Source organism: Columba livia, chromosome 1 (genome assembly GCF_036013475.1).
Source record: "Columba livia isolate bColLiv1 breed racing homer chromosome 1, bColLiv1.pat.W.v2, whole genome shotgun sequence".
Lineage (NCBI taxonomy): Eukaryota > Metazoa > Chordata > Aves > Columbiformes > Columbidae > Columba > Columba livia.
The window spans coordinates 145,857,005-145,881,596 of NC_088602.1; the positions used below are offsets into that span (position 1 = coordinate 145,857,005).

Here is a 24,592-nt window from a genome sequence, read left to right on the forward strand (position 1 = left end):
AACAAAATAGGAAAGCGGATGTAAGAGGCAACAATCCAATCTATTCTGATCCATATTTATTTATATACTGCTGACGGAAAGCCCTCCAAATGCTTTTTGCTTCTCAGATAAAAATCCAATTTGATGCATTTATAAAATTCAACAGGAAGCAAGAGGTGACGATAGACTGACGCAGCCCCTTCCCATGTCCTCCTTCCAGCCACCCTGAGGGAGAGGAGCCAGCGGGTTTGCAAAAAACCATCAGTACAAGGCAAAAAGAGAGCTTACACAGAGACAGAAAGGGAAGACAGTGAATCTTAAGAAAGACATTGAGGTACTAGAGGGCGTTCAGAGAAGGGTGACAAGGCTGGTGAGGGGTCTGGAGCACAAGTCTGCTGAGGAGCAGCTGAGGGAACTGGGGCTGTTCAGCCTGGAGAAAAGGAGGCTGAGGGGAGACCTTATCACTGTCTACAACTACCTGAAAGGAGGTTGTAGCATGGAGGGGGTTGGTCTGTTCTCCCAAGCAGCAAGTGATAGGACAAGAGGAAAGGGCCTCAAGTTGCACCAGGTTCAAATTGGATATTAGGAAAAAATTATTCACAGAAAGGGTTACAGGGGTTGGAACAGGCCACCCAGGGAAGTGATTGAGTCACCATCCCTGGAGGTGTTTAAAATACGTATAGATGAGGATCTTAGGGACATCGCTTACTACCAGAGTTAGGTTACGGTTGGACTCAATGATCTTGAGGGTCTCTTCCAACTGAAATTATTCTATGATTCTATTAGGTTGGCTTGGGCAGAGAGGTGATGGAGCAGCAGGGATGCAGCGAGGCCCAGGTGAGAAACAATAGCTGTGGTCTGGACAAAGCACCAGGAAGACCCTGGTAGCAGGTGAGAGGATGTAAATTGTAGTGAACTCCTGTGTAACCTTGTCATACATCAACCTGTGCAGACAAGACCTATCTAACCAAGCAGAAGGAAGTGTTAGTACAGCACAGAAAGAGTCTGGAGGCAAATCACAGAATCATAGAATTGTTTTGGTTGGAAGAGACCCTCAGGATCACCAAGCCAAACCATAACCTAATTCTAGAACTAAACCATGTCCCTAAGAACCTCATTCTAAACACCTTTTAAATGGCTCCAGGGATGGTGACTCAACCACTTCCCTGGGCAGCCTGTTTCAATGCCTGACAACCCTTTCTGCGAATAATTTTTTCCTAACAGCCAATCTGAACTTCCCCTGGCACAACTTGAGGCCCTTTCCTCTTGTCCTATCACTTGGCTGCTTGGGAAAAGAGACCAACACCCTCCATGCTACAACCTCCTTTCAGGTAGTTGCAGACAGTGATAAGGTCTCCCCTCAGCCTCCTTTTCTCCAGGCTAAACAGCCCCAGTTCCCTCAGCCGCTCCTCATCAGACTTGTGCCAAGAGCAGCTGCTTAATACAGTGTTTAATTCAACTGCAGAGGCACTGATCTCCAGCACATCTCAACCCACACAGCTGGCTGGTGGAGACTGAGTGACACCATTCCCAGCCAGTAGAATAATGGACGCAATTTCTTCTCTCTCCAGAGCAATGTTTACTGGCTGCATTTCATAACCTTTTGGTGGCTCATTTTCAGTGGTCCTGAGGACAGGATCCTCTTACTTTAGCAAAGGCTGTTCTCAAGGAGCTGACTGCCACCTGTGGCCACCAAGCTCGCTCTGCTGCTGCTTTGCATTGGCAAGTTCCAGCCAACAAAATCAGGCACAGTGTTTTTCTCCCCTAACAAAAGGAGCACTACCACCCACTTTTGCCCGGGTACGGGAAGATTTAGACAGAGGTCCTTCTTCCCATCAGTCAGTAAGATGGGATTTTTCATGGGGTGCAAAAGGCAGCGCCTTGTGGTTGTGCCAAGTCACATGTGACTGTGTGGCAGAGGTTATACAGTCGGGAAATGCACTCATTGCTGGTTTGGAAAATGCCTTCTGGCTTTCCTAGAGCCGTTGCCCAAGTCAATACCAACAGGAAACATGAGTTAGGGGGGGCACTGCCACTTTCAGTCACTTTGTTCTGCATGGCAAGAGAGTGACCTGGAGCCCCCCTCTGTCAGAACCTGCTTTTGCCCTCTGCCAGGTGAGTAAATGAAGCCAGATGCTTCCACAGGTCTTCCTGCAGGCTGCGTGGAGGCTTTGCACGCTCTGCTTTGCTGTGAGTTGCCGGCACAATCCTCACTGTGAGCTACTGGCTGATCCAGAGCAGCTCAGGGCATGTCAGGTTTTCTGTGCTTCTGCATGCCTCTCCCTGGCTGTCTAGAGTCCTTATTCTGTCTTTTAGCTTTTCTGTCACCGCAATATTCAAGCGCTTCCACCGTGTCCAGAGCTCTTGCAGAAAGACTTTTTTTCCTGTAGGCTAGACTCATTGCAATTATCTGTACACAAACTGATCACTCATCTGTTGTGTCACAGCCACAAATTCATGCGCAAGAGGCAACTCTTTCAGATTCACATTATATTTGAACTCATTTTCACTTTTCTGAAACTGCATTTTCCCACCAGATTGCTTTTTTCTCAAGTAAAAAAAAACAAACCAAACCAAACCAAACCAACAAAAAAAACCCCTGCAAACCAACAAACCCAACCTTCAGAACATTACATTAGTTTGCTCTGTCTCTTGCTGCAGTATCTTTTACAGAGCAAAGTCACCTTGGGCAAGTAATTAGTGCCTCACTTTCCTCACTAGGAAAATGGAAACAATAATATTTCTCCATCTTTGATATCTTTAGGATGGAAAATGTTGCTACTTATTATTTATTATAATGTTTTACACCAAAATTTAATAACACAAAACTCAGGACATGAAAGGAAAATGCAAAAAGCAAAGGTGAGGAGAATACAGAATGCTGCTGTGGTTGTGTGTTTTGAAGATGCTGGAAATCTCTTGTAGTCTGTTGAGTAGTGTTTGTCAAACATTCAGGCAGAGCTGGCTGAGCCGCTTTTGGACAAGGTCAGGAGAGGGCCAGAAAACAGATCAGATCTTACTCCAGACTTTCCTCTTATTTTACAGTTTTTCAGATCTGAGGAATGTTTTACTATTGCAGTTGGACACAGGGTTGAGCTTGCCTAACATTTAGAAGTGTTTGGACCTCGGGTTTTTCTTCAGGTCTGACTCTCGTGTTTTGCTTGTAGTGTTGCCTTAGAAGAACAGGCAGGGTCCTCCTTGAACAACTGTCCCTTGTTCTGTGTCTGGTGACAATTAGCAGCTCCTCTGAGTGTGTGCTAATGATCAGTAAATGATCACAGGATGTTGAAACCAGAGATAACTAAACAATGTTGTGTCATTTGGGGACAAAAGACATATGCTAAGTACTTTTTGTTTTTTACTGCCTAGAGTTATAGATGCTCTAAGCATAACAATATATGTATTACCTCTGAGGTGTTCTTGTTGCAGGGGGATAAAATAAGGGCCAATTACAGCCACCTCTCCTTCTGTGCAAGCTTTCTTCTGACTCAGATTTGTGGAGACCCTTTTCCCACACACAAATTTTCCCACAAACATGTGGCCTTCCTCTTCCCTCCTAGCAATGGGGCTTTGGGGTAAGATGCAGTGGAGTGGAACAAATTAGAGCCTGAAGTTGACAGAAGCACCATATCTGTCCCCCTTCGCTTTCTTCTCTGCCACTTTTGTTGAAGTCCCTTCCTCAACCCCTTCTGCTTCTACACTTTCTTCCCTGTCATCCAAACCTCCTCCTCAGCCCTGGACTCACAGCTTTAAACATCACTCACCAGCATCACATTATTTATTCTTCTTGAGTGCCAGAGCCCTTCTGACATCCCCTGCCTGCACTGCCCACCAGACTGTAAGTTCTCCAGGGCACAACTTGCTGCAGTGTTTTGTGTAGAGCTCAGGCTGTGGCTGGTTCTCAGACAGTGCTGGAAAAACAAACAACCAAACAACATGATTAACAATATTAATGCAACTTCTTCAATACACACATGAGTATCAAATGACCCGCGTATCGCTATCATAGGTTAAAATGGTGCCTTTTTGTACAGCTACACTGAACTAGTGTCTTATATTGATGCACCTTGAACTGGTGTGTAAGGGAAGGCTGGATTGCACCACTCTCTGTCCTAAGTGTTGCTGGGAAGAATCCTAGCTATGAATTCCAAACTGCCATTCTCAGCATTGCATACACACAGTTCTGCATGCTCACAGTAATTGCCTCCGTTGACTTAAACAAACAAACAAATAAGCAATCAAACAAACAAACTAGCAAAAACCCCCCACATTTATGAAATAATGGTACACAGGAGGGGGAAAACAAACCAAGCCAAACCAAAACACAAGAAACAGACAAGAGAGTAGAAACTCCCTGGAGTGAAGCACAGATTAGGACAGTGTTTCACACACATCCTTTTATTCGGCATCTCCTTGCCACATCCCCAGAGCACCCCCAGCTCTGTGAGTCCTGGGCAGGGCTGACCTTGCGGAACACGTGAGATCTGACGAGAGCACAGCGCACAGCAGTATGGCTGCAGGCTAATGCTTTTATTTTTGTAACCACACGTTCCTGAGAGCATGGTAACAGGAGTTAGGGATCAAATCCATGCTTGTTGCGTAACTGAACAGAGTATTCCCGCTAGGCTACCTGGCAAGAGATCAAATAGCCCATACTAGGCCTCAAAAAAAAAGGGGGAGGGAGAAATATTAAGAACGGCCATAGCCTCAACTGAAAAGCAACAAGTATTCTAAGGCGTATTCTGTGCTCCTAACAGGCACAAATTTCTTGTTTAATTTTGAAGTCAGCACATACAAGACTCAGGGAATCTGCAGCACTCTCAGACATGCAGCTTTTGGGCACGCAATCCCAGGTACCGTTGCATATTCAACCCACAACCCAGCTATCCAAACCTTCTCCACTTTGTTTCAGACACGAGTCCCGTTGCTGGGCCAATCTTCCATTGCTGTAATCAAGTTAGGAGTTGTCACGAACTGACTAATCCCCCTCTGCCACATGAAGATGACATTAACCCAAGGATGAAGGAGCTGGTTACAACTACCAGCTACCCTGTTAGCAAGTCATTGTGAACATCACCCTTCTTCTGATTCTGATCACCTCTGCTAAGTTCCTTTAGAAAAATGTGGGTGCTAAATATTAGACTTTGTAGCAAAAAAAAATTGAAGTGTTTTTTTTTTTTCCCATTCTGAAAGGCTCAAATAAATGCCATCATTCTGATCAAAATTCACTGCACTCCCTACCCAGCTTTGGACATGCCTTTTATTTTTTTAATCTTCTGAACTTTTAATTCCTAAAGGAAAGAAAAAAAAAAAAAAAGGATGGAATTTTCAAGAACAATTCTTCCTTTTTTAAAAATAGCTCTTTTAAAAATTCATATTTTTCAAACCACATATATTTAAACCAGGAACTTTTAATAGTATTTTATCTGTTTCCTCCATTAACTTCTATGTTTTTAAATGTACATTTTAATGCTTCAAGACATAAGTCATTGCTGAATGCAAATTAGGGGATTTCTGAATATATCTGAAAAGTTAATAAAAAGAGAAGCATTAAAAGAGATACAAGGCCCTACATTAAAGACTAGTTTTAAATATAACTGGAGAGAGAGACAGATGTTCTAATAAAAGCCTACGGAAAATATTAGTGTATATTAAGAACCTATTGATAAATGCTTGTCTAAATAGTGACAGCAGGACACTCAATGCCTTTTAGGACAGTCTGTTTCCAAACAGAATAATGAGAGATGAAAGAGGGGAAAAAAATAAAAGAATTTTTCATTAAATAATGTATTTTAATTATTGTCACCATCAGTTAGGACTCAGTCCTGCACCATTTAATTGTACTTTTGACTTTGTGTCCTAGAAGCATATTTCAGAAAATTAACTAATGAAGAAAAATGTGTACTGAAAAAAATAGTTTAATAAAAGCTTGTTCCTGCAGAGTTTGTTTCAAGCTGGAAACAACTTTTTTATCTTTTCAAATATAAAAACTAAATAAAAGAAATCAATATCCCTGGGAATGAGACTCACCCCAGTGAGAAGTTCATCCAAACTCTTTGCTGTCAATGGCAAGCTCCTATTTTAGGATTTAAGTGGGTGTTCAAATGGCTGGGTTGTGTGAATAATTGATTATTTGATTCAGTTGTTGAACCAAAAAATTAAACTCTGCTTTTTTTTTACAAAGTCAAACCCAAACCAAACTGTTTTCAGTGTATTTGGTTAATAATAAAAACTCCATAGTTTTAGGGTAAATTATTTGCTATTCAGTTGGTTGAGACCATCTTCCGTTCTGCCATTTTTTCCAGGTATATGCAAAAAAAGCAAAGGACTAGATTCATAGAAGAGCCTAGACATCACCTTCAGAGTTGTTTTTACTCAACTGGAAATCTAGTGGAAACTTGAAATTCTTATGTGAAATACTTTCTTTCCGAATGGACAGTGAAATACACGTTAAACATTTCCAGTGACGTTATTAGTCTTGCATTTCAATCTTTCAAATGCTTTCTATTGCTGTTAAGTATTCACATGAAGTTATTTCATTTCAAAGCTTACCATAACAGCCTATTATAATTCCTCTGTGCTGCAGGCCAAATTTCCTGGTGGTCCTTAAAATTATGCCATATTAACTGCCTTGTAATAACTGTATAGCAAGGTGCCATGTTAATTTCACAAGATTGTTCTCTAGAAACATGAATTTACTTTGCATCTGTATTAGAGGATCAGGTCCCTATTTAATTCTGCTTCTAAGACCTACAGATGTAATCTTCCTTTTCATTTTACAAAGCAGTAGGATGTATCTCCCACTTCAGCCTCTAATTCCCCCCTCCATTTTAGAGAGATGTGAATAGACAAAAATAATATTGTGTGCAACACAACTTCCATTTTAACAATATCTTTATCATTGTTTCATAATAAAACCAGTGCATTTATTTAATAAATATTTCTAACAGCACTTCTATGTGCTAGCTAAACTGCATAGCTCAATCTTAAAAAAAATAATAAAGTTAAGCATCAGTAAATAACTACTTCATGTTTTATTTTTTGCCCTGTTCTTGGGAGAAGACAAAAGGCTTTGAAAAAACAACCAAACAAAAAAAAAACCACAATAAAACACCCCTAAAACTCACAAATCTGGGGAGTCTCACATAAACTGGAGAGGGGAGCAGGAAGGGGAGGCACCTTATGCTCCAATGTTAAAGCCTCATCCCTGAGAAATGGGCTGCATTTATGTATCCTATGGTGTGCGACATCGTTCTGTCGTGGTCCATGTGAATATCCTGACCAGAAGCTGATGAACAGGACAGTGGCTGGGTGATGGTGTAGGATTCCCCACTGTCCCTACCACCTTGTGACTTCATCTAGGACATCCAAACAATTTGTTTAAAAACAGAGCAAAAAGAAGCATTTGGTCATTCCTATAGTTTTGTCTCCATTGTTTTAAATGTCGAAAATGTTCAGTGAGTGCATCTCAGATTCAAAAATAATTTTGCATGGGCAGAAATTATTTTGGCAAATAATTTCTGACAAACAATTCACTACATTCATTTTAACATGGCCTTCAATAGAAGGTGAGCACATCTGCTTACATGAGCCAGGAACCACGGATTTTCAGCAGGAAGGAAGACAGGACCACAGTCAAGCTCCTAACCTCTCAGCTCAGGCTGAGCTTCAGTCAACAACAAAAGACATGTTCTTATATCTGTACGGATCATGAATACATTCTCCAATTTCCTGTTGAATGCAGAGAATTCAATCCATGAGTTTGTTCAAGGGGGCCTCTATCTATTTTTGTCCAAGTATTTTGCTGCCAGGCAGAGGTGCTGAGCTGGATGTCCAAAGACGAGCTGCCTCCTGCTCTCAGCAGTGAGACAGCCCAGGTCTGCTCTGCCTGCAAAGCCTTGGGGTGCACCTGCTTTTGAAGTGGGTGGTTGTGGACATGCTCATGTATGGCACGGGGGACTTATAGATTTGACCTTTCTGCCATGCGGAGAAGTAGGATAAGCACAGAGATGGCCAGGACAGGTAAGTCAAACAGCATTAGGAGCAAGAAGCTGCTTTGTAAGGAAGAGTCAAAGGACCTGGGGACCTTTACAAAACAACAGCTGTGGGTGGGAAAGAGTATCTGAGAGGATCCAAGTATGTAAACATAATGGAAGAGCAGAAAGTTTTTTGGGTACCTCAAAATGATTAAGTGGGACTTATCAGAAGGCAAATGAAAATATAAACCAGCTACAAGAATATTCTTTAAAATTTAGACTGGCCTGGCAGTGATTGCACTAATTGCAGTGGAGAGTAGGGGCAGCACCTACCTCTTACTGTGCTGACTGATATTTACAGCTGAGAGCTCCTAATTTTAGGCTTTATTCCCTATGGTCATGCAAACTGTGGCACAATTCTCTACCTTGTCTCTGCCACTACAAAATACTTCATGTTCACCACTACCCCAGAACCACTAGGAAAGCAATGCAGACGTCACACAGGGTGAAATCTTGGATGCTGATGAAGTCAGCAGGGGTTTTACTCCCTGACTTTGAAAGCATGTAGTGAACCCTTGTTCTCAGCTCTAGATAGCTCAACTCTTACTCATAGGAGAGGTTTTAATTTTCCAGAAGCCCAATGAACAAACAGTCTGCTGGCTACAGCATAGCTGTTTAAGCAGGATGAGTTCCAATTGGAGCTACCTACCAGTTCAGCTGAAGCAGCAGTGACACCGCTGGAAGTGCCAGCAAGGGTGAAGAGGATCAATTAGCATGGTGTGTGGTAAAAAGTTGGCAAATCATCATCTCTATTTGGGCTTCCATCACAGTAACTCCCTGGGTTTATCTGAACCAGTACTACCAGTGATGCAGTTTTTGCTCCTGCTTCTCTTTGGAGACCCAGACAGGACAGGCAGATTGTCATGTTATGAGTTACTCCTTTCTGTCTTTGAATATATCTGTGTGGAAGCAGCAGGAGCTTCGCCTTGAGTATGCACCATTACCTTGATAGGAGAGAAGGAAATTAAAAAAAAAAGTAATGTCAAACACCAATATTGTCTCAGTCACATTTGGTATTTTATAAGCCTGTTTTGTTCAGTTTGGTATAATACTGTTTATGTCCTGAAGTTTATGCTGTGAAACATATACAGCGTATGTTATGGAAGAATTCTCAATACTGCTACAACCTCAGCCTCTACACTTCCAGAAGTTCAAGACTGTACACGCATCACCTGTGTGATGCACTAGTGCCAGGTTTACATTAAGAAACAGCTGTTTTTCTTTAGCCCCTTCCCAAAGAAAAAATAAATTTGGTTCACTTTTTAAACTGACTGGTGTCATTCCGCAGCCACCAGAGTCAAAGAATAAATACTCTGTCACATCATTTCATGACTTCAGAACTCATGCCATATCAGCAAAGTGGCAGCTGCATCTGAAAGACTGGCAAAAGGAAGTAAATGGTAACTGCAGGCTGACGCTCTGGCGGGACAGATTTTTGTGCTTGGCTTGAACCCACTGATTTCAAAAGGAGGCCTCATGCACCTGCTTGCCTGGAGCAGCTTATAGGACTGGGGTCAGAACTGCAGCTACCAGGGGAAGACTCTCCCTCGACCCTGCCTCCAGTTTTTTCTTATCATCATCATGCTTATATCATCTTTAGTAGCACTAATGCAGCCTGATCTCTCTATGTTACACTAGTAGAAGGAAAAAAAAAAACTTGTCTGCTCTCTCCTTCTTTGTACTCTCCTCTCTTTTTTTTTTTTTTTTTAATTTGTTAGGTATGATGACCTCTGTGAGAGCGCCAGATTAATTTTGGCAGATTTGGCTGCTAATTCATATCTCCGAGGACCGAAAGACATGATCTGAATTTGGGATGTCTCTCTATTAATAATCTGTTTGATGTCTTAATAAATATTTGTAAATTGTTTATCTGACACAGATGACATGTTTATTATTACAAATATGCTTATTGGTCATGATTCACATTGGTCTCTATTATTTTGGACTGTTTTCATTTATCCGTAGGCAGCTCATGCTGTTTTATATATTCTGTCACAGTTGGTTGTGTTTTGCCTTTTTGTGCTGATCTCTGTAAAAAATCACAGCACATAAGAAATTAAAAAAACAATGAGAATGTTTCCAAAATCATCACTCTACCACATCCATCCAGCAGTAATTTAAATGTGTATGAAACAGAGTACGAACTTCACCAGATGGGAAGCTTTTAAACAAATAATAACTTAAGACATCAGCAAATAACTGTCTGCTTTAGGATCCAGGTCTGAAACTAGGAGACAGTCAACTGAAAGACTGGTGTTGTCTTTTGACCAAGCTCCAGGTACCTACGTGCTCCTGCGTGGTGACGTCTTTGAAGAGAGGCTTCTGTTTGCTCATGTGGCCTTGATCCCTCGTTCAGGTATGTGATGGTGTCCTTGTTCCTCAGTAGTGCATAGGAAGAGTGTCAGGTAAACACAGCTAAAGCAAAGATCTGATGCCCCCTGCTACAGGATGATGTGATTGCTAAAAATTCAGACAGATTCCAGGTGAGACCAGCCAAACTGAAAGAAAACTACTGAGGGTTTCTTTTTTAATGCAAGGATATCACCTCTGCTCAGGAAGCCTGGTTGGAAGCATATTTTGGAAAAGAATCACTTTGTGCTGCTCCCACTGTAATTGTCTTTCCTAGGCATCTGATATTATTATTATTATTATTATTATTATTATTATTATTATTATTATTATTATTATTATTATCTTAAAGTCTTTAACCTAACTTTCAAGTTTTGAGTCTCAGCATGTCTTTATAACAAATATTCAGCCATTCTCTTCAGTTTACTGAAAGGCACTTCAGATATCTCCTGCCCTCACACCTTTCTGCCTCCTGCTGCACATTCATTTCTCTTCCACAACTCCCATGTCAGCCTGGCCTTCAGACCAAACATCAGCCTTCCTCCCACCCCAGTTCTGCCCACCCCAGCGTCTGACACCCTCTGCATCCTCAGTCCCCTGACTATTCTCAGTGGTCTCCCTATGTATCACGCTTCCCAATTCACACGTGACTTTTCTCTCCCAACCATCCAGCCACTCTTACTGCTTCTGGCTCCTAAGTCCCTCCAGGGCCAAGACCCATTAGCCTTTGGCATTTCTCTCTCCACCTTCCCAAGGTGAGCGCTGCAGAGAGTGCTGCAGAGGGAAGGAGTAGCTGAACTGTCATCTGTGCATGGGGTGGAAAGAAGAAAAAGTGGTGCTGCGAGCTTTTGGGATTTTTTTTTTATTATTTCCCTTCCTTTAAAAATGAGTATAGTGTTGAGAAGATACTTCTGTTCGCTATCTGAAAGAGTGTGCTAGGCTGCTGTTACTTGGGAGATGGGCAAATATAGTAGCAAGAAAATCGGTAGGGAATTTCTCTCTGGCCAAGTTAAACGTTGCAAGGTTTCAGCCTTGTCACTAGATTGGCTTCAACCATAGCCAAAATCCCATCAGTTGTGGAGAAATCTGCAAGACAGCATGGCTTGCACCTAGAGCTTAACCTTATGTTAGGCTAATGTATGCAACACAAATACGAGACCTGTGATCTGCCACCGCTTGACCTATCTTCATCTCTGTACACCTAGGCCTCTCAAAACAGAGTGATATTTTGTGTCCTTTGCAGAGGCTGGGTAGACAGGGGCCCTACCATAAGGAGTCAGTTGCAAGAATGTGGATGGTGGTAGCTGGCTGAAGCAATTCTGCTGCGTTCCTCAAATAAGAGCCTGGAGCAAGTTCTGTTGCTTTTGAGTCACAGGATCCTTTTTGTCTCTTCATTTGCTCCTCGAAATTCTTTCAGAAATCAAAACAGAACACAGAAATATTTATCAAAAGTCAGCACGTCTGAGCACAAGGGATCCTGTCTGTTAGCAGATTTGAAGGCGAAGCTTAACCTGGGCAGAAGCCTGACCCCATAAATAATGAGCAACAAGAGACAGGGACACGTCTGAGCAGCGACCTCTTCAGCAAGTATTTGGCCTGCCTCTATTTGGACTGCACTGTGTATCAGCAAGTTTGAATGATTACCTCAAAAGCCAAAAAAAAGGACTCAATTTAAAAAAAACCCTGCATCATTTAAAGAATTCAGTCCGTTTAGCTTGCTAAAAATAATATCATCAGTTGATCTGATCAGTCACCTTCAAGGAGAGAAAAGCTTTAGGACTAAAGAGCTCTTTACCCTAGTGGAGAATGGCATAAATACTCACGGTTGGAAAGTAGAAAGGATAAATTCGAATGAAAAAATATTACAACTTGTCAATAAGGACACAGGACTATAGTGACAAAATATCAAGGAATGAGAGAAATGCTCTACCTTGTGCTACCTTCACAGTGCTACCAGAGACATTTCTGGAGATACATTTTTCTTAAACTCATGTTCAGTAGCTGCATGAGATCATATGGTGTGTAGCACATCAGGCCAGATGTTATTGATTTGTCCTGGCCTTAATTTCCCTCAGAAGTCAGCACCTGCCCACCCCTGTTACAGAACAGGAGCACAGACCAAAAAAAACATGGCTTTCAAGGTGAAACACAGGACACCACGGAAGGTCTGCAGTCAGAAAGTGCTCCCTCTGCTTCAGATGAGCATCAAGTCAAGGCAGGAGGAGTCCTCATGTATCTTCTACCTCAGTGCGGCACCTAAAAGGCAGGTGGCACAGTCTGCAGTCCTACCTCTGTTCTTTAAACTGAAATCTGCAGCAAGGTGAACTCTCTCTCTCATGTTGAGGCTGTTGAATTGTTAATTCGTACTGATACCACAAAATCAGAAAAAAAAAAAGGGAGAACATCTTGTTCTATAAATCAAACATAAAGAGCTGAGATGTGGTAAGGACAAATACTTCAGACTCTTTCAGGTTTTTTTTCCTTCTTCGGTGGAGTACAGCTAAGCTGACATGTAAATATTTTAAACAGCCGCTCATCAGGAAAATGGTATATTGTAGCCTTATCTGAAATATATACTGTCCGTGCCTGTTTTTTGTTTTCCTGACAGTATTTGATCTCTGCCACTGCAGAAGAAGCTTCTAGTTGGAGTACGAGCTTAGACTTAACATTTTTCCATTTCCTCTTCTCTTTTTTTTTTTTCTTTTCTTTTTCTTCTTTTCTGTGTGTCTTACGCAAGGTCAGATCAGACAAACTTGTCCCATCTGAAAATCTCCATGTAATTCAGTGAGACTAGTCAGATAAGATTTGGAGAATCAAGCTCATATTCCATTTTTCATTTTACTGCAGTATTTACAACAGACTGAACAACTGTCAGTTCAAACAAAAACCTGACTGACTCTGAAGAAAATGTCTCTGAATAGCTTTTGCTCTCTAGAATTAATCAATTAAGTGGTCAAAACTTAATTTCATGAAAAAGACAGGAGATAATGTAACATTTAGCAACATCCCTGGAGGTGTTTAAAAGACGTACAGATGAAGCTCTCAGGGAAATGGTTTAGTGCTAGATTTAGGTTATGGTTGGACTCGACAATCTTAAGAGTCTCTTTCAACCAAAATGATTCTATGATTAAAAGGGAAAGGGCATTCTGAAGAGGGACCTTGATGCTTTTTAATTTGCAGTAAATAATACAAAGCTGCAATAGCACAGTTCAAATACAGTAAAGATTTTTAAATGTGTCAAAACTACACATCTCAGTTAAGGCTACAATACAGAATTTGTACCTTTTTCCTGATGAGCAGTTGTTTAAAATATTTATATGTCAGCTTAGCTGTACTCCACTGAAGAGAGAAAAAAACCTCAAAACAACAAAACCAAAAATCCAACAAACCAACATTGAAGGAATCTGAAGTATTTGTCCTTACCACATCTCAGCTCTTTATGTTTGATTTATAGAACAAGATAGTTTCCCTTTGCTTCTGATTTTGTGATATCAGTATGAATTAACAATTGAACAGCTCCAACGTGACAGAGACAGTCTACCTTGCTGCAGATTTCAGTTTAAAGAACGTACGTAGGACTGCAGACTGTGCCGCCTGCCTTTTAAGTGCTGGACTGAGGCAGAAGATGCCAGAGGACTCCTCCTGCCTTGACTAAGTCCTCATCAGAAGCAGAGGAAGCACTGCTGTTGGCTTCAATGCTTTCTAATTACATACCCTCCGTGGCATCCTATGTGATTGGGGCCAACCCACTTTACTTGGTCTTAAGCTTCATTTTTCCCATCTGCTTAACAGGTGTAAGCAGACAGTGACTTGGCTTAGACTCAGTATGGTGAAACATCTCTCATTGATCTGAATAGTTTCAGATAAGGACTCAAGTGAAAGAAGCCTGCATGAAAGAAGCATTCAGGAGACGCAGACTTTTTTTTTCCCCTACCATGAATTATACATGAGTACATTGTGATTGTCTTGATTCTATCTTCTATTTTGAAGTTATTCATCTAATTCCTGCAGAATTTTTTTTTTGTCTGTAGGCTCTTTGCAAGCAGTTCTGAGAACCTCTACACAAGCAGCTGCTAACTTCCAGGTGGGGCTGAAAACACCCCATCTTCCCCCAGAAATCAGAATGGAAGGTGGCAACACAAGACTGTGATAATCTTGAGTCTCTTCCCTCCTATCTTTAATTGTTTGGTTTTTGTTTGTTTTTTTAATATGACTTGTGTTACACTTCCTTGTGTGTACTTCTTAAGAACTGGATGAGAAGGGATTTGCTGGGAGACACTGGCTGTGGGTATTTCACTCAAGCTTCTGCCACGGTTTTGAGAAAGACAGGAGGAACGGGAGAAAACATTCGGTTAAGTAAGGTGGGTTGGCCAACAGTACATCTGCCTTTCATTGAAGACTAAGGATTTGACCTTGAACACCAATAACCTTTGTTGCATTCTGGTGCACTTGTACATAATTCTCCTTAAAGAAAAACAACAGAAATACATGTCTTATAGAAATACAAAAAACCTTACCATAAGCTCATGAGCTTATGAGAATAAGACCGTAAAATCATAGCTGGAAACCTAAGCTATATGTCCTCCATCACAAACTGGTAGCACTTTGGATACTGAATTACCAGGAAAAAGTTGTTAACTTGCAAGGCATAGGCATGGAAGCTGGAGGGGAACGGGGTCAAATGCAAGAAATGGGCAGAAGACTGCCTGGATTTGCTGTGAGGAGCTCCTGATATTGAGAGAAGGAAAATACCTTGAACAGAATTTCAAACAGAAAAACATAAGAAGTCTCTACCTGTCAAAAGGCTGGAGCGATTTGTGCGCATCAAGTTTCAGTGAGCTGTTGCAAATTAAAGTGGGATCAGGACCTCTCAGAAAATGTTCCAATAATCCTCTGGAGTAAAAATTTTTCTGCAGATGAAACACCTGAAGATATTACTACCTTCCTTATCATGTATGCTTATTAGTATACCTTTATTTATGGATTAACTCTCCTCTGACTGAATTAAATAGCTTAATAAATATAAAATTAAATCATATAATATTAGGCCTTTCCATTGAATCCTGGGGCTTGACTCATTTGCATTTTGTTTTGTTTTTATAATGCATGCTTATTTTAATTACTACTGCTGCACTTTATTTGTAATTGTCTGTGCAATGCCCAAATACCTTGCTAAGTGGATAAGGGAAGCACTTTATTCTATAATAACATAATTAATCCATTATTATTCATTATTATTTTTTCTGGGCTGAAAAGAATCAGGACTTTGAAAAACACAATAGCAACAAATTATCTATGGCAAAAATAATTTTAACAGAATTCATACTTTCCTTATCTTCACCATTGTTTTCCTCTAGCTATCATCTCTCCTAAGGAGAGAAGTGGCAGCACTTAATGACCTAAAGATTGGGCTATAATGCCAAAGATGTTTGAAATCGGAGATCTGTCCCCCCAGCTTTCTGCATGGCCTTGGACAAATCATTTAACCGCTCCGTGTCCTTATTTCCCTATTTCTGATGGCTACAATCCTACCATTCACCTTCTGCGGCACAGTAAAGCTTACTTCAGTAATGTGCAGAGCTTTGCAAATGATGTATGCTAGGTATTGTGGCAGCGGAATCAAAGGGACACAATGATGGCTGGATAAAAGAGGAGGCGTTCCCTCGCTATGCAGGATTCTTGCTTACCAAGTAAAAGAAGACATTCAGCTTCTTCTGATACCCTTGCAGATTCCTCCTGAATGAATACCCTGTCTTCATTGAATTTTCTTATTACGGAGGATTATGCAACTCTATTACCTCTTCAGGTTTTGTAAGGAGATCCCTGCATAGTCTTTCACGGTAGGCACAAAATCATTCTGCTGCATTTTACTTTGGCACGTGCTGTCTGTAGAAACCTGGAAGGTCAAGACTGGTCTTAAACTGGTTTTGTCCATCTGTCATCACACCCACACAGAATACAGGTTTCTTTCAGATTCTCCCAGCCTGCTTGTTTTTAGCTTACTACTCCATGGCTGTAGGTCTCTGTTTAATTTATGACCAAGATTTATTAGTAGAAACTAGGCTAATGAGGCTGGTCAAGCAAATGAAAGGTGCAGAAAAAATGAACAAATACATTGGGTCCACGGAATGCAGTAAAAGTCATATCTTCTGATAGGCATTCAAGTACCATGACAAAAGACTTCCAAGCTGTTCTGCCCCATCCTCAATCATCCAAACTAGGAAGATGTTTCATTTTTAATTCATATTCCCTTAAGAATGCATGCTACAACTTGGCTGACTGTGTCTGGGTAGGCCAGTATGATGTCAATGACCCTTATTTCTTCATCGCTTTTATACAGCTGAGGTGCAAAGGAACATGATGTCCACTGTGAAGACAGAACTCTGCACAGGACTTGCCTGAGGAGTTAAAACAGCCGTCTCTATTCTGCAGGATAAACAATCTCTGCCTGAAGTCCCTCCTGACCAGGACAAAATAGCTCTGTGAGTGTGTGTACGTACATATGTGAACGTACCCATAGCCATCCCCAGTTGTTTCCCAGAACATACTAATGCCAAAAACATGTTATTCCCCTTGGTGTCCCTGGACTCCGTTCTTGTGAGGCAAGACTGAAATGGTGCTGAAAGGAGACAGCACACCAGTACAGTTTCCCAAACGATCACTTTCACTCTTCCCCAAATATAGCTTAGGTGTTTTCACCTCCCCTATCTTTCTCTGTGTGCCTTTTTTCACATTCGCCTATAACCATCTTTCCCGTTGCTAAACAATGCCAGTTCCTGCTCAGTCAATCACCTGTCATGAGACACTAATGACACACTAAGCCATGAGATGGAGGAAGGTCTGCCCTAAAACTTTCCAGTAAAACCATAAGTGTGTGAGATTTGAATGCTCCTACTCCTCAGAGTTCACTCCGGGGTCTTCCCCCAACACACAGGGGCATACGGTGATGTTTCATCATCCCCAAAGCCACCTCTAAGTGCCTGCAAGGGAACTGTGAATAGCAGTTCTTTTTTAGGAGGAGTCTGTGAACAGTTTCTAAACTTGGTGAACCTGTTTGCATCAGTTTACATTCCCAGGGCTATCTGTGAACAGAAGAGACTGGCAAAACACCTTTCAGCTCATCCGAAACAGACATTCTCCTTTACATTGCTCGGTTTCTCACTTCAGGAAGTCCTTGCTACAGTGCAGGTTTTGCTGATCTGAAATGGCAAAACCAGAGTAGTTCTACACTTACAATCAATTACTTTAAAAAAGGTTGCTTTTTGTTCTGTGGCCTTGCACCTTTTGTATGCTCAGTCTAATCTACTGACATGCTTGCGTAAAACCAGGTCTGACTGTTCATTACACGTCCTGGACCTTCAGCACCCACAGTGATTGGAAAGGACGTCACTTTTTTTGCCCTTTACAGAAATCAACAAAAATTGTCCATAGATTTATTAAGGAGTTCCTGCAAAGTAAGTTTATTAGCCTTAGCCAGGTTACTTATTGATTAATATAATAGGAAGTGCACAGATAGTTTCAGAGAACCAAGGTTCTAAGTTTGAAGACTTGTAAGGCTGTAGATGAGGAAGGGCAAGGGAAGGTGTTTCCTGAGAAACAAATAAAACCTGCACAGTCTAACAGCAAAGGCCTTGCCTGTCACTTCTCTGGTATTAACTCCCACAGCCCCCACACCTCCCAGTAAAACTCAACAGTAAGTCTTATTTTCTTGCCAAGAATCTAAAGGACACCAAAGACTCAAAGGGGTGACAAACTTGCAGGACAGCAGCAGGTTCCTCTAACATCCATTTTCCTCTGTAACTCCTTCCCTCAGGTTCAGACTCAGCCCTGCCTTCTGTGTGCTAACAAGGTAAGCAAAAAATGCCACTGCTATCCACAGGGCAGCCAAAAACACAGAATCACAGAACGTTAGGTATTGGGAGGGACCTCAAAAGATCATCTAGTCTAATCTCCCTGCCAAAGCAGGAACACCTAGATGAGGTTACACAGGAAGGCATCCAGGCGGGTTTTGAATGTCTCCAGAGGAGACTCCACAATCACCCTGGGCAGCCTGTTCCAGTGCTCTGTCACCATCACTGAGAAGTTTCTTCTCATATTCAAATGGAACCTCTTGTGTTCCAGTTTATACCCATTGCCCCATCTCCTATCATTGGTTGTCACCAAGAAGAGCCTGGCTCCATCCTCATGACACTCACCCTTTATGTATTTATAATCATAATGAGGTCACTCCTCAGTCTCCTCCAAGCTAAAGAGACCCAGCTCCCTCATAAGGGAGATGTTTCACTCCATTCGTCATCTTTGTTGCCCTGCGCTGGACTCTCTCAAGCAGTTCCCTGTCCTTCTTGAACTGAGGGGCCCAGAACTGGACACAATATTCCAGATGCACAATTATTCCAGCCACATTAATTCGAGTCACTTTGGGGAGAAAAAAAAAAAAAAAAGGAATCACTAAGTCATCCTGGAAGAAAAAAAAAGAAAGGCCTAGGAGCACTTAAGAGATGCCATGCAGGCAGGAGCGAGGCGCGGCTGCAGGCGCGGCTGCGAAGGGCTGGGCGGAGGGGCACGGCCGGGCCCCACAGGCGCTGCCCGCTCCCGCCGCGGGTCCGCTCCGCAGCGGAGCGTGTCAGCGCCACCCAGACATGGCCGAAGTGCCGCCGCGCTGAGGGCCGGCGGGAGGTGTGGGGGCTGTGTCGGCGGCGGGGGCACCGCCGCGCTCGGAGTCCTCTCGGCGACAGCGGCACCGGGACAGGACCCCTCGACCCTCTGCCCCGGCCCCTCCCGCGCCTGCGCGGCCCGGCCGGTGGGGGGGCGGGGTCTGTACGGCGGGTCCCGCCCCTACCCGCTCCCGTGCCCACCGCCTCGCCGTGCGTGGCGCGCGGGGCGCGTGGGGGCAGGCGCGCGGGCCGCCTCTCCTCCCCTCCCGCGCGCGCGCGCGGCGTGTGACCGAGTGAGTGAGTGAGCGAGCGAGCGAGCGGCCGTCGGTCGCGCGGCTGCGTGCGCGCGCGCGTGTGTGTGTGTGCGCGTGGGGCGGCGAGGCGCCTCCCCGCAGCCCGCGCCGCTCTCGCCGGAGCGCCGGCGGCCGGGCAGGGGGGCCCGGGCCGGCGGCCGGGGCATGGAGAGCCTGCTGGAGAACCCGGTGCGCGCTGTGCTCTACCTGAAGGAGCTCACCGCCATCGTGCAGAACCAGCAGAGCCTCATCCACACCCAGCGCCAGCGCATCGACGAGCTGGAGCGGCGGCTGGACGAGCTGAGCACCGAGAACCGCAACCTCCGTGGGCAGCAGCCGGCCCCCGCCGAGCCGCCGGCCGCCCCCGCTCCGCCCCAGGGGCCCCCGCCCGAGCAGCCCCCGCCGCCGCCGGGCCAGCCCGACTCGCTCCAGCACCACCAACAGCTCCCGGCGCCGCAGCCGCCGCCGGGCAAGCAGGCACCGGCGGGGCCCGGCGGCAGCGGCCGGGCTCCCGGCCACCAGCACCCCCCGCTCCAGCCCCACCAGCACCCCGCGGAGAAGGACGGCAGGGAGAAGGGCTGCTGCCCCGCTTTGCTCCAGCACAAGACCCCCTCGGCCATCGGCAAAGGCGTCCTGAGCAGGAGACCGGAGTAAGTGAGGAGCGGGAGAAGGGGGCGGGCAGGGGTGGTGATTGGGGACCGGGAGCGTAACGGGCTCTTCCCGGGCCCGGCTCCAAGAGGGAACTGGGTTACCCCCCCTGCAGCCTTGCACGGAGAGAGGCAGTGTGTGGGTGGGTGGGGAATCCCTCCCTCGCTGCGTTCCCGGGGAGAGCAGGCAGAGTGCAACGAGGAGCCAGGATGCTGCTGCTTCCAAGAGGCGTTTGCCTCCTAGTTCACCGCTTCTATTTTTATGTGCAAGTGGCCGTGGCCCGTTTGAACCCACTCGGGCTGCTGACACAGCACCGTGCCCTCCTCGTCTGTCACAAAAAAATAAGTCTTTGATCAAAGATGAGTGCGGTTTAGCCCAGACAGGGGGAAGCTTTGCAAAGGACAGCAGTGTTGTGGCAGCTTCTGTTTGCCTTAAGTCCCTGGTATCTGTCAAAAAACCCCAATCATCCCTGGGATGAGCTGGGATTTTCCTGCCCTAACTGGCGTAAGGGGTCTAGGATATACGCTATATTGCACATGATGCATATATGTTCAGATGCTGTACATATGTTTGACATTTAGGATGCTTATCACACTTGTGTGTGGGTTGTCTTTTTTTTTTTTTTTTCCTTTTTGGTGAGTGGCACCTGACACTGATCCAGATCTTCAAAAGGACAGAGTATTTTCTGCTGATCTTTCCTCTTCAGTGAAAAAAGCATGACTACTAGTACTGAATACTAATAATGATCTATGTGCATACATAGTAAACAAGGATGAGCATTCCAGCACTATAGGTGGTGGAAGAGGCTACTATTGAAAAGCCACATCTTCTTTGATTATGTATCCAGTATATGCCGTCAGTTCACCAGCTGGTAATTACAACTGCACTCAGTATTGTAATTTGCTTTATTTAGGCACTTTGAAAGCAGGGGAATGTTTTCTGGTTGAAAGCCAGAGTTAGTGAAGTTAGGAAGAGAAGGAGCGTAGTTTCTGATGTGGCTTCTTTTATGTAAGAAAGATGCTAATGTAAGTAGTAAAACTAGATTGGAATTTCTTTCCCAGAACAAACTCTTGTTTTGGCTATAATAATGTCAAAACAAATGTAGTACACAGCACACTGCATAGCCCAAAACATCTTCCTTGTCTCTTTTGACACTTTAAATAAAAGGCACCCTTCTCTCTCATTTTTGTTTTGAATACGCAAGTATAGCTACAACATGGAGCTGGATTTTCTGCTGGTGTAGGTAGAGTTACACCACTTCATAACAACTAAGCATCCATTATGTGATTCTATGAAAATCAGTAGAGAAATTACTATTGAAAGAAATACTATTAAAGAAAAATGTACAGTCAAGGCATGCTTCAATCCCAGAAGGCAGATCCATACTTCTAAAATAGTGTGCTGTAAGACTCAGTTTTGTAATCACAACTTAAAGGAAGTGAGTGGGCTACTCAGAGTATTAATACATGTAGTAAGCATTTGCAGAATCTGGCCTTTATTCATCTTGCAATAGATGGAGTTTTAAAAATACGTAGGGCCAGATCCTCAACTCATGCTGATTGATGTAAATCCAGAATAGCATAGTTTAAATCACTGAAGTCAAAACACTAAGAAACCTCATTGTTTTTTCAATAGTGAATTCCTGCAGTGAGGGCTCTGTTAGAAATATTGTATTGGCAAAGGCTTTCCTTTCTTCTGAACAGAGTTTTTAATATGTGTCATTACACAGATTGAAGAATCAATTTCTAAGCATAAGTCTAACTACCTCTTTCTTATCTGAGTGTTTTTTTTGCAATGGGGTTTGATTGGGGGAAGAATTGTAGTTTTTTTTTCTTTACATGAAAATACACAAAAGTGCACTAAGAACACAGCTGGTTGCTGGTATATCATATGATAATCTTGATACTTCAGACAGATAGATAGGTGGATGGAGGGGTGGATGTAGCCTTTTTGTGGGAAGTCAGGGCTGCTGCTGGGGATAACAGAGCAATCCCTGCAGCGCTCTTCCCTCAGGAAGATTAAAATAGACTGCTTCTGTTTCCTTCTATAGCTTAGGCAAACCAAAATCTTTGTATAGAAAAGGAAATATGAGAGATGCAAAACAGTCTACATTTCTCACTCCTGCAGGTTCTTTTTTTTCCCCCATTCATTGTATGCACCGGATGTCATCATCTCTCATCTCTGACTGTTAGAAGGAAATCAAAGACTGCAAAATATAACTTAAAGGCAACTTGGATGGAGTGGGGGGGAATCTTTCACCACCTATTGAAAGCATGCCCAATATCTGTTGTGATCCAGCTGGCCGGCTTGAGAGTTGTGTTTTTGCTTTTGTGTGACAGCAAGGGACAGAAACTTTGACACCCACAAAGATTAAGTATCTGTACTCTCTTCCTTCCTCCCCACATCCAAACATCTCTTCCCGTCTATTATAAACCCTGAAATTTAATGTTATCTAAATGTTTTTCTCTTAGTCAAGAGCATAGGAACTGATTGTTCACTACAGAAAATGGCCACTCTAAACAGAACAGAAATTACATTTTAGCATGTCAGGATGCGGTGGCTGAAAGCAAGGGTTAAAGCAGCGCTCAGGCAGTGCCCGGCTGTCACTGCCCAGTAATGGAATTTCCTCTGCCTGTCACAAAACAGGAGGTTCTGGCAGCATGTTTAAGTGTACTTGTGCTGGCCCTTCTCACCTCAGACACAGCCCAGGGATTTTGCTCATTTTGAGTCACAACTGAGAGTTTTTTGCAGCCCAGCTCACCTCAAGCTCTGGATAGAAGTGAAGACCTGAGCTTTTGGACACGTGTGACTATTCATGTCAGCTGGAGCAGGCTTCTTTAAGGGGCTCAGAAGAAAAAAGCGTGAAGCATCTCAATTATTTTAAAGAAAAGTTCAGTCTTATTTTTGTCACTTTAAAAACACCTAGTAAGTTTTCTTTTTCTTACAGCTCCCCCCCCGCCCCCCACTTCTTCCCCCAGATTTTGAAAGAACATGTCTAGAAAGGGAAGAATTCCTGAGTTATGCAGAGGCCCACTAATTGTTGCTGCATGTCATTGTGTGAGAAAGGTAGCACTGAGCTTACCTATGAAAGGAGATGCAAGGAAAAATATTTTTGCAGAGATTCTTAGCAAGAATTAGGCTGATTATTATTCCGCGGCATCTGTCTCTTTCTACCTTAGGACTCTATTGCATAAGCGCCTCACAGCTTTAAAAACAAAAAATAAGGTCATTCGTCATGGAATGTTTTGCTTCAAAAATACAGGTTGCCAAATTAGCATAGCTTAGATCACCCTTACTAGGCAGCCTCTTGTCTTAAGGGACCATCCCAAAGTATTGTCAAATTCTGTGAGTATAAATTTTCCTTCACTTCTTTATTGGAATACCACCTTCTTTCTCAATCCCTAGTACTTTCATTGAGTATCAGGGAAATGCCACCGACTTGAATTTAGCAGATTACATCTAAATGGCCCTAATCCTGCTGGTTTTTATCAGTGAAACTCTCAGTAGGAGCACTGCCTATGGAAAGACTTCAGATTTTGAGCCTATGCATTATCTGGAAAATTCACTTAGATAAATACAATTAGAATAATAGTTAATAATCAATTATAGTTCCTTCCATCAAGAGACATGGGTGCAATTTACAGACATTCTGCATTGAAGTGGCATTAAAGCCGTCTTAACCATGCCATCAGCAGTGAAAACAAGACATAGAAATAGTATTTGCGTAGCATGACATAGAGAATCCAAGCACTGCCTTTAAATCTTTAGCCCGTATTTGCTCTACAAGATACCTCCTCACGCAAAACAAACTCTTCGAACTCTTGGAAGAAATTTCCTAAAATCACATTTTCCCAGAGGTCTTAAAGCTCATTTGACTTTGCATTGGACTGAAAACTATTTTTTTTTAAATCTTAGTATTTTTTATCTTAATAAAGAGGCAAGTTTAAAAAGACAATTTTAGAGTCACTTAGTTGCTGTTGTGGTCTGAGGCTATTTGCTATTTTTTTGTTTAATTTGAAAGCTCAATTATGTAACTTTAAAATGAAGATATTGCATATGCAGAGGTGCTGTTTTCCATAATTTTCTTTTTAACTATGCATTAATGTTCTATTCTATGGATTATCTCCAGGGTAAAGGCATTACACAAAATCCCACTGATTTCAATGGATACTAACAATAACTGTAAATATTATGGCTTACTATTAACATATTTTGCTATATTTGCGCATTGCACCAGCACAAAAAAAAGGAAAGGAAAAAGAAGACCAGAACAACTCTGGATGGCTTGTGTACCCCAGATACCCATTTCTTTCACTCTGGGTGTACAAGGAACGCTATTTTTGCACTCCACGTTTATTCTTTGAAATTTACCCCAACCTATTTCAGGATTTGACTCCCTTGAGCTTCCACGCAGCAGAAGGAGTTGCATTGGTGCTACTCTGGGTTCTACAGATCCCTGCCAGGAATGTTTCATTTCAGCGTCAAAAGGTGTTTGGAGTAGAGTGCTGTAAGCTGGTTTCAAATTATAGAGGTCTGCATTGGCACAGCTACAGTGATGCTAAAGCCCTGCTTAGATGACTTTCAAATAAGGAACATAATGAGAGGAAAAGAGAAAGTAGGCTCTCTCTAACTA

The 24,592-nt window shown here is 43.0% G+C and overlaps 1 protein-coding gene and 1 long non-coding RNA gene across 7 annotated transcripts in view; one reads left to right on the forward strand and one right to left on the reverse strand.

Moving 5' to 3' along the window:
* Positions 1 to 1,373: 1,373 nt before the first annotated feature.
* Positions 1,374 to 19,659, reverse strand: LOC110357344 (uncharacterized). Its single transcript, XR_010467157.1, has 5 exons — positions 19,519 to 19,659; positions 11,632 to 11,774; positions 10,302 to 10,475; positions 8,665 to 8,959; positions 1,374 to 3,890 (listed from the first exon to the last, which is right to left on the reverse strand). It is a non-coding gene; the product is annotated as an uncharacterized LOC110357344 (long non-coding RNA).
* The window catches only part of IQSEC3 (IQ motif and Sec7 domain ArfGEF 3), a 106,312-nt gene continuing 100,986 nt past the window's right edge, over positions 19,267 to 24,592 (forward strand). For 2 of the 6 annotated variants that reach the window (XM_065035449.1, XM_065035457.1), the window contains exon 1: positions 19,267 to 19,961. In XM_065035449.1, coding sequence (XP_064891521.1) covers positions 19,477 to 19,961 — 485 coding nt within the window. In that variant the 5' untranslated portion in view covers positions 19,267 to 19,476. The remainder of the gene's footprint in view (positions 19,962 to 24,592) is intronic. The other 4 variants (XM_065035483.1, XM_065035476.1, XM_065035466.1 and 1 more) reach the window with 3 other exon arrangements.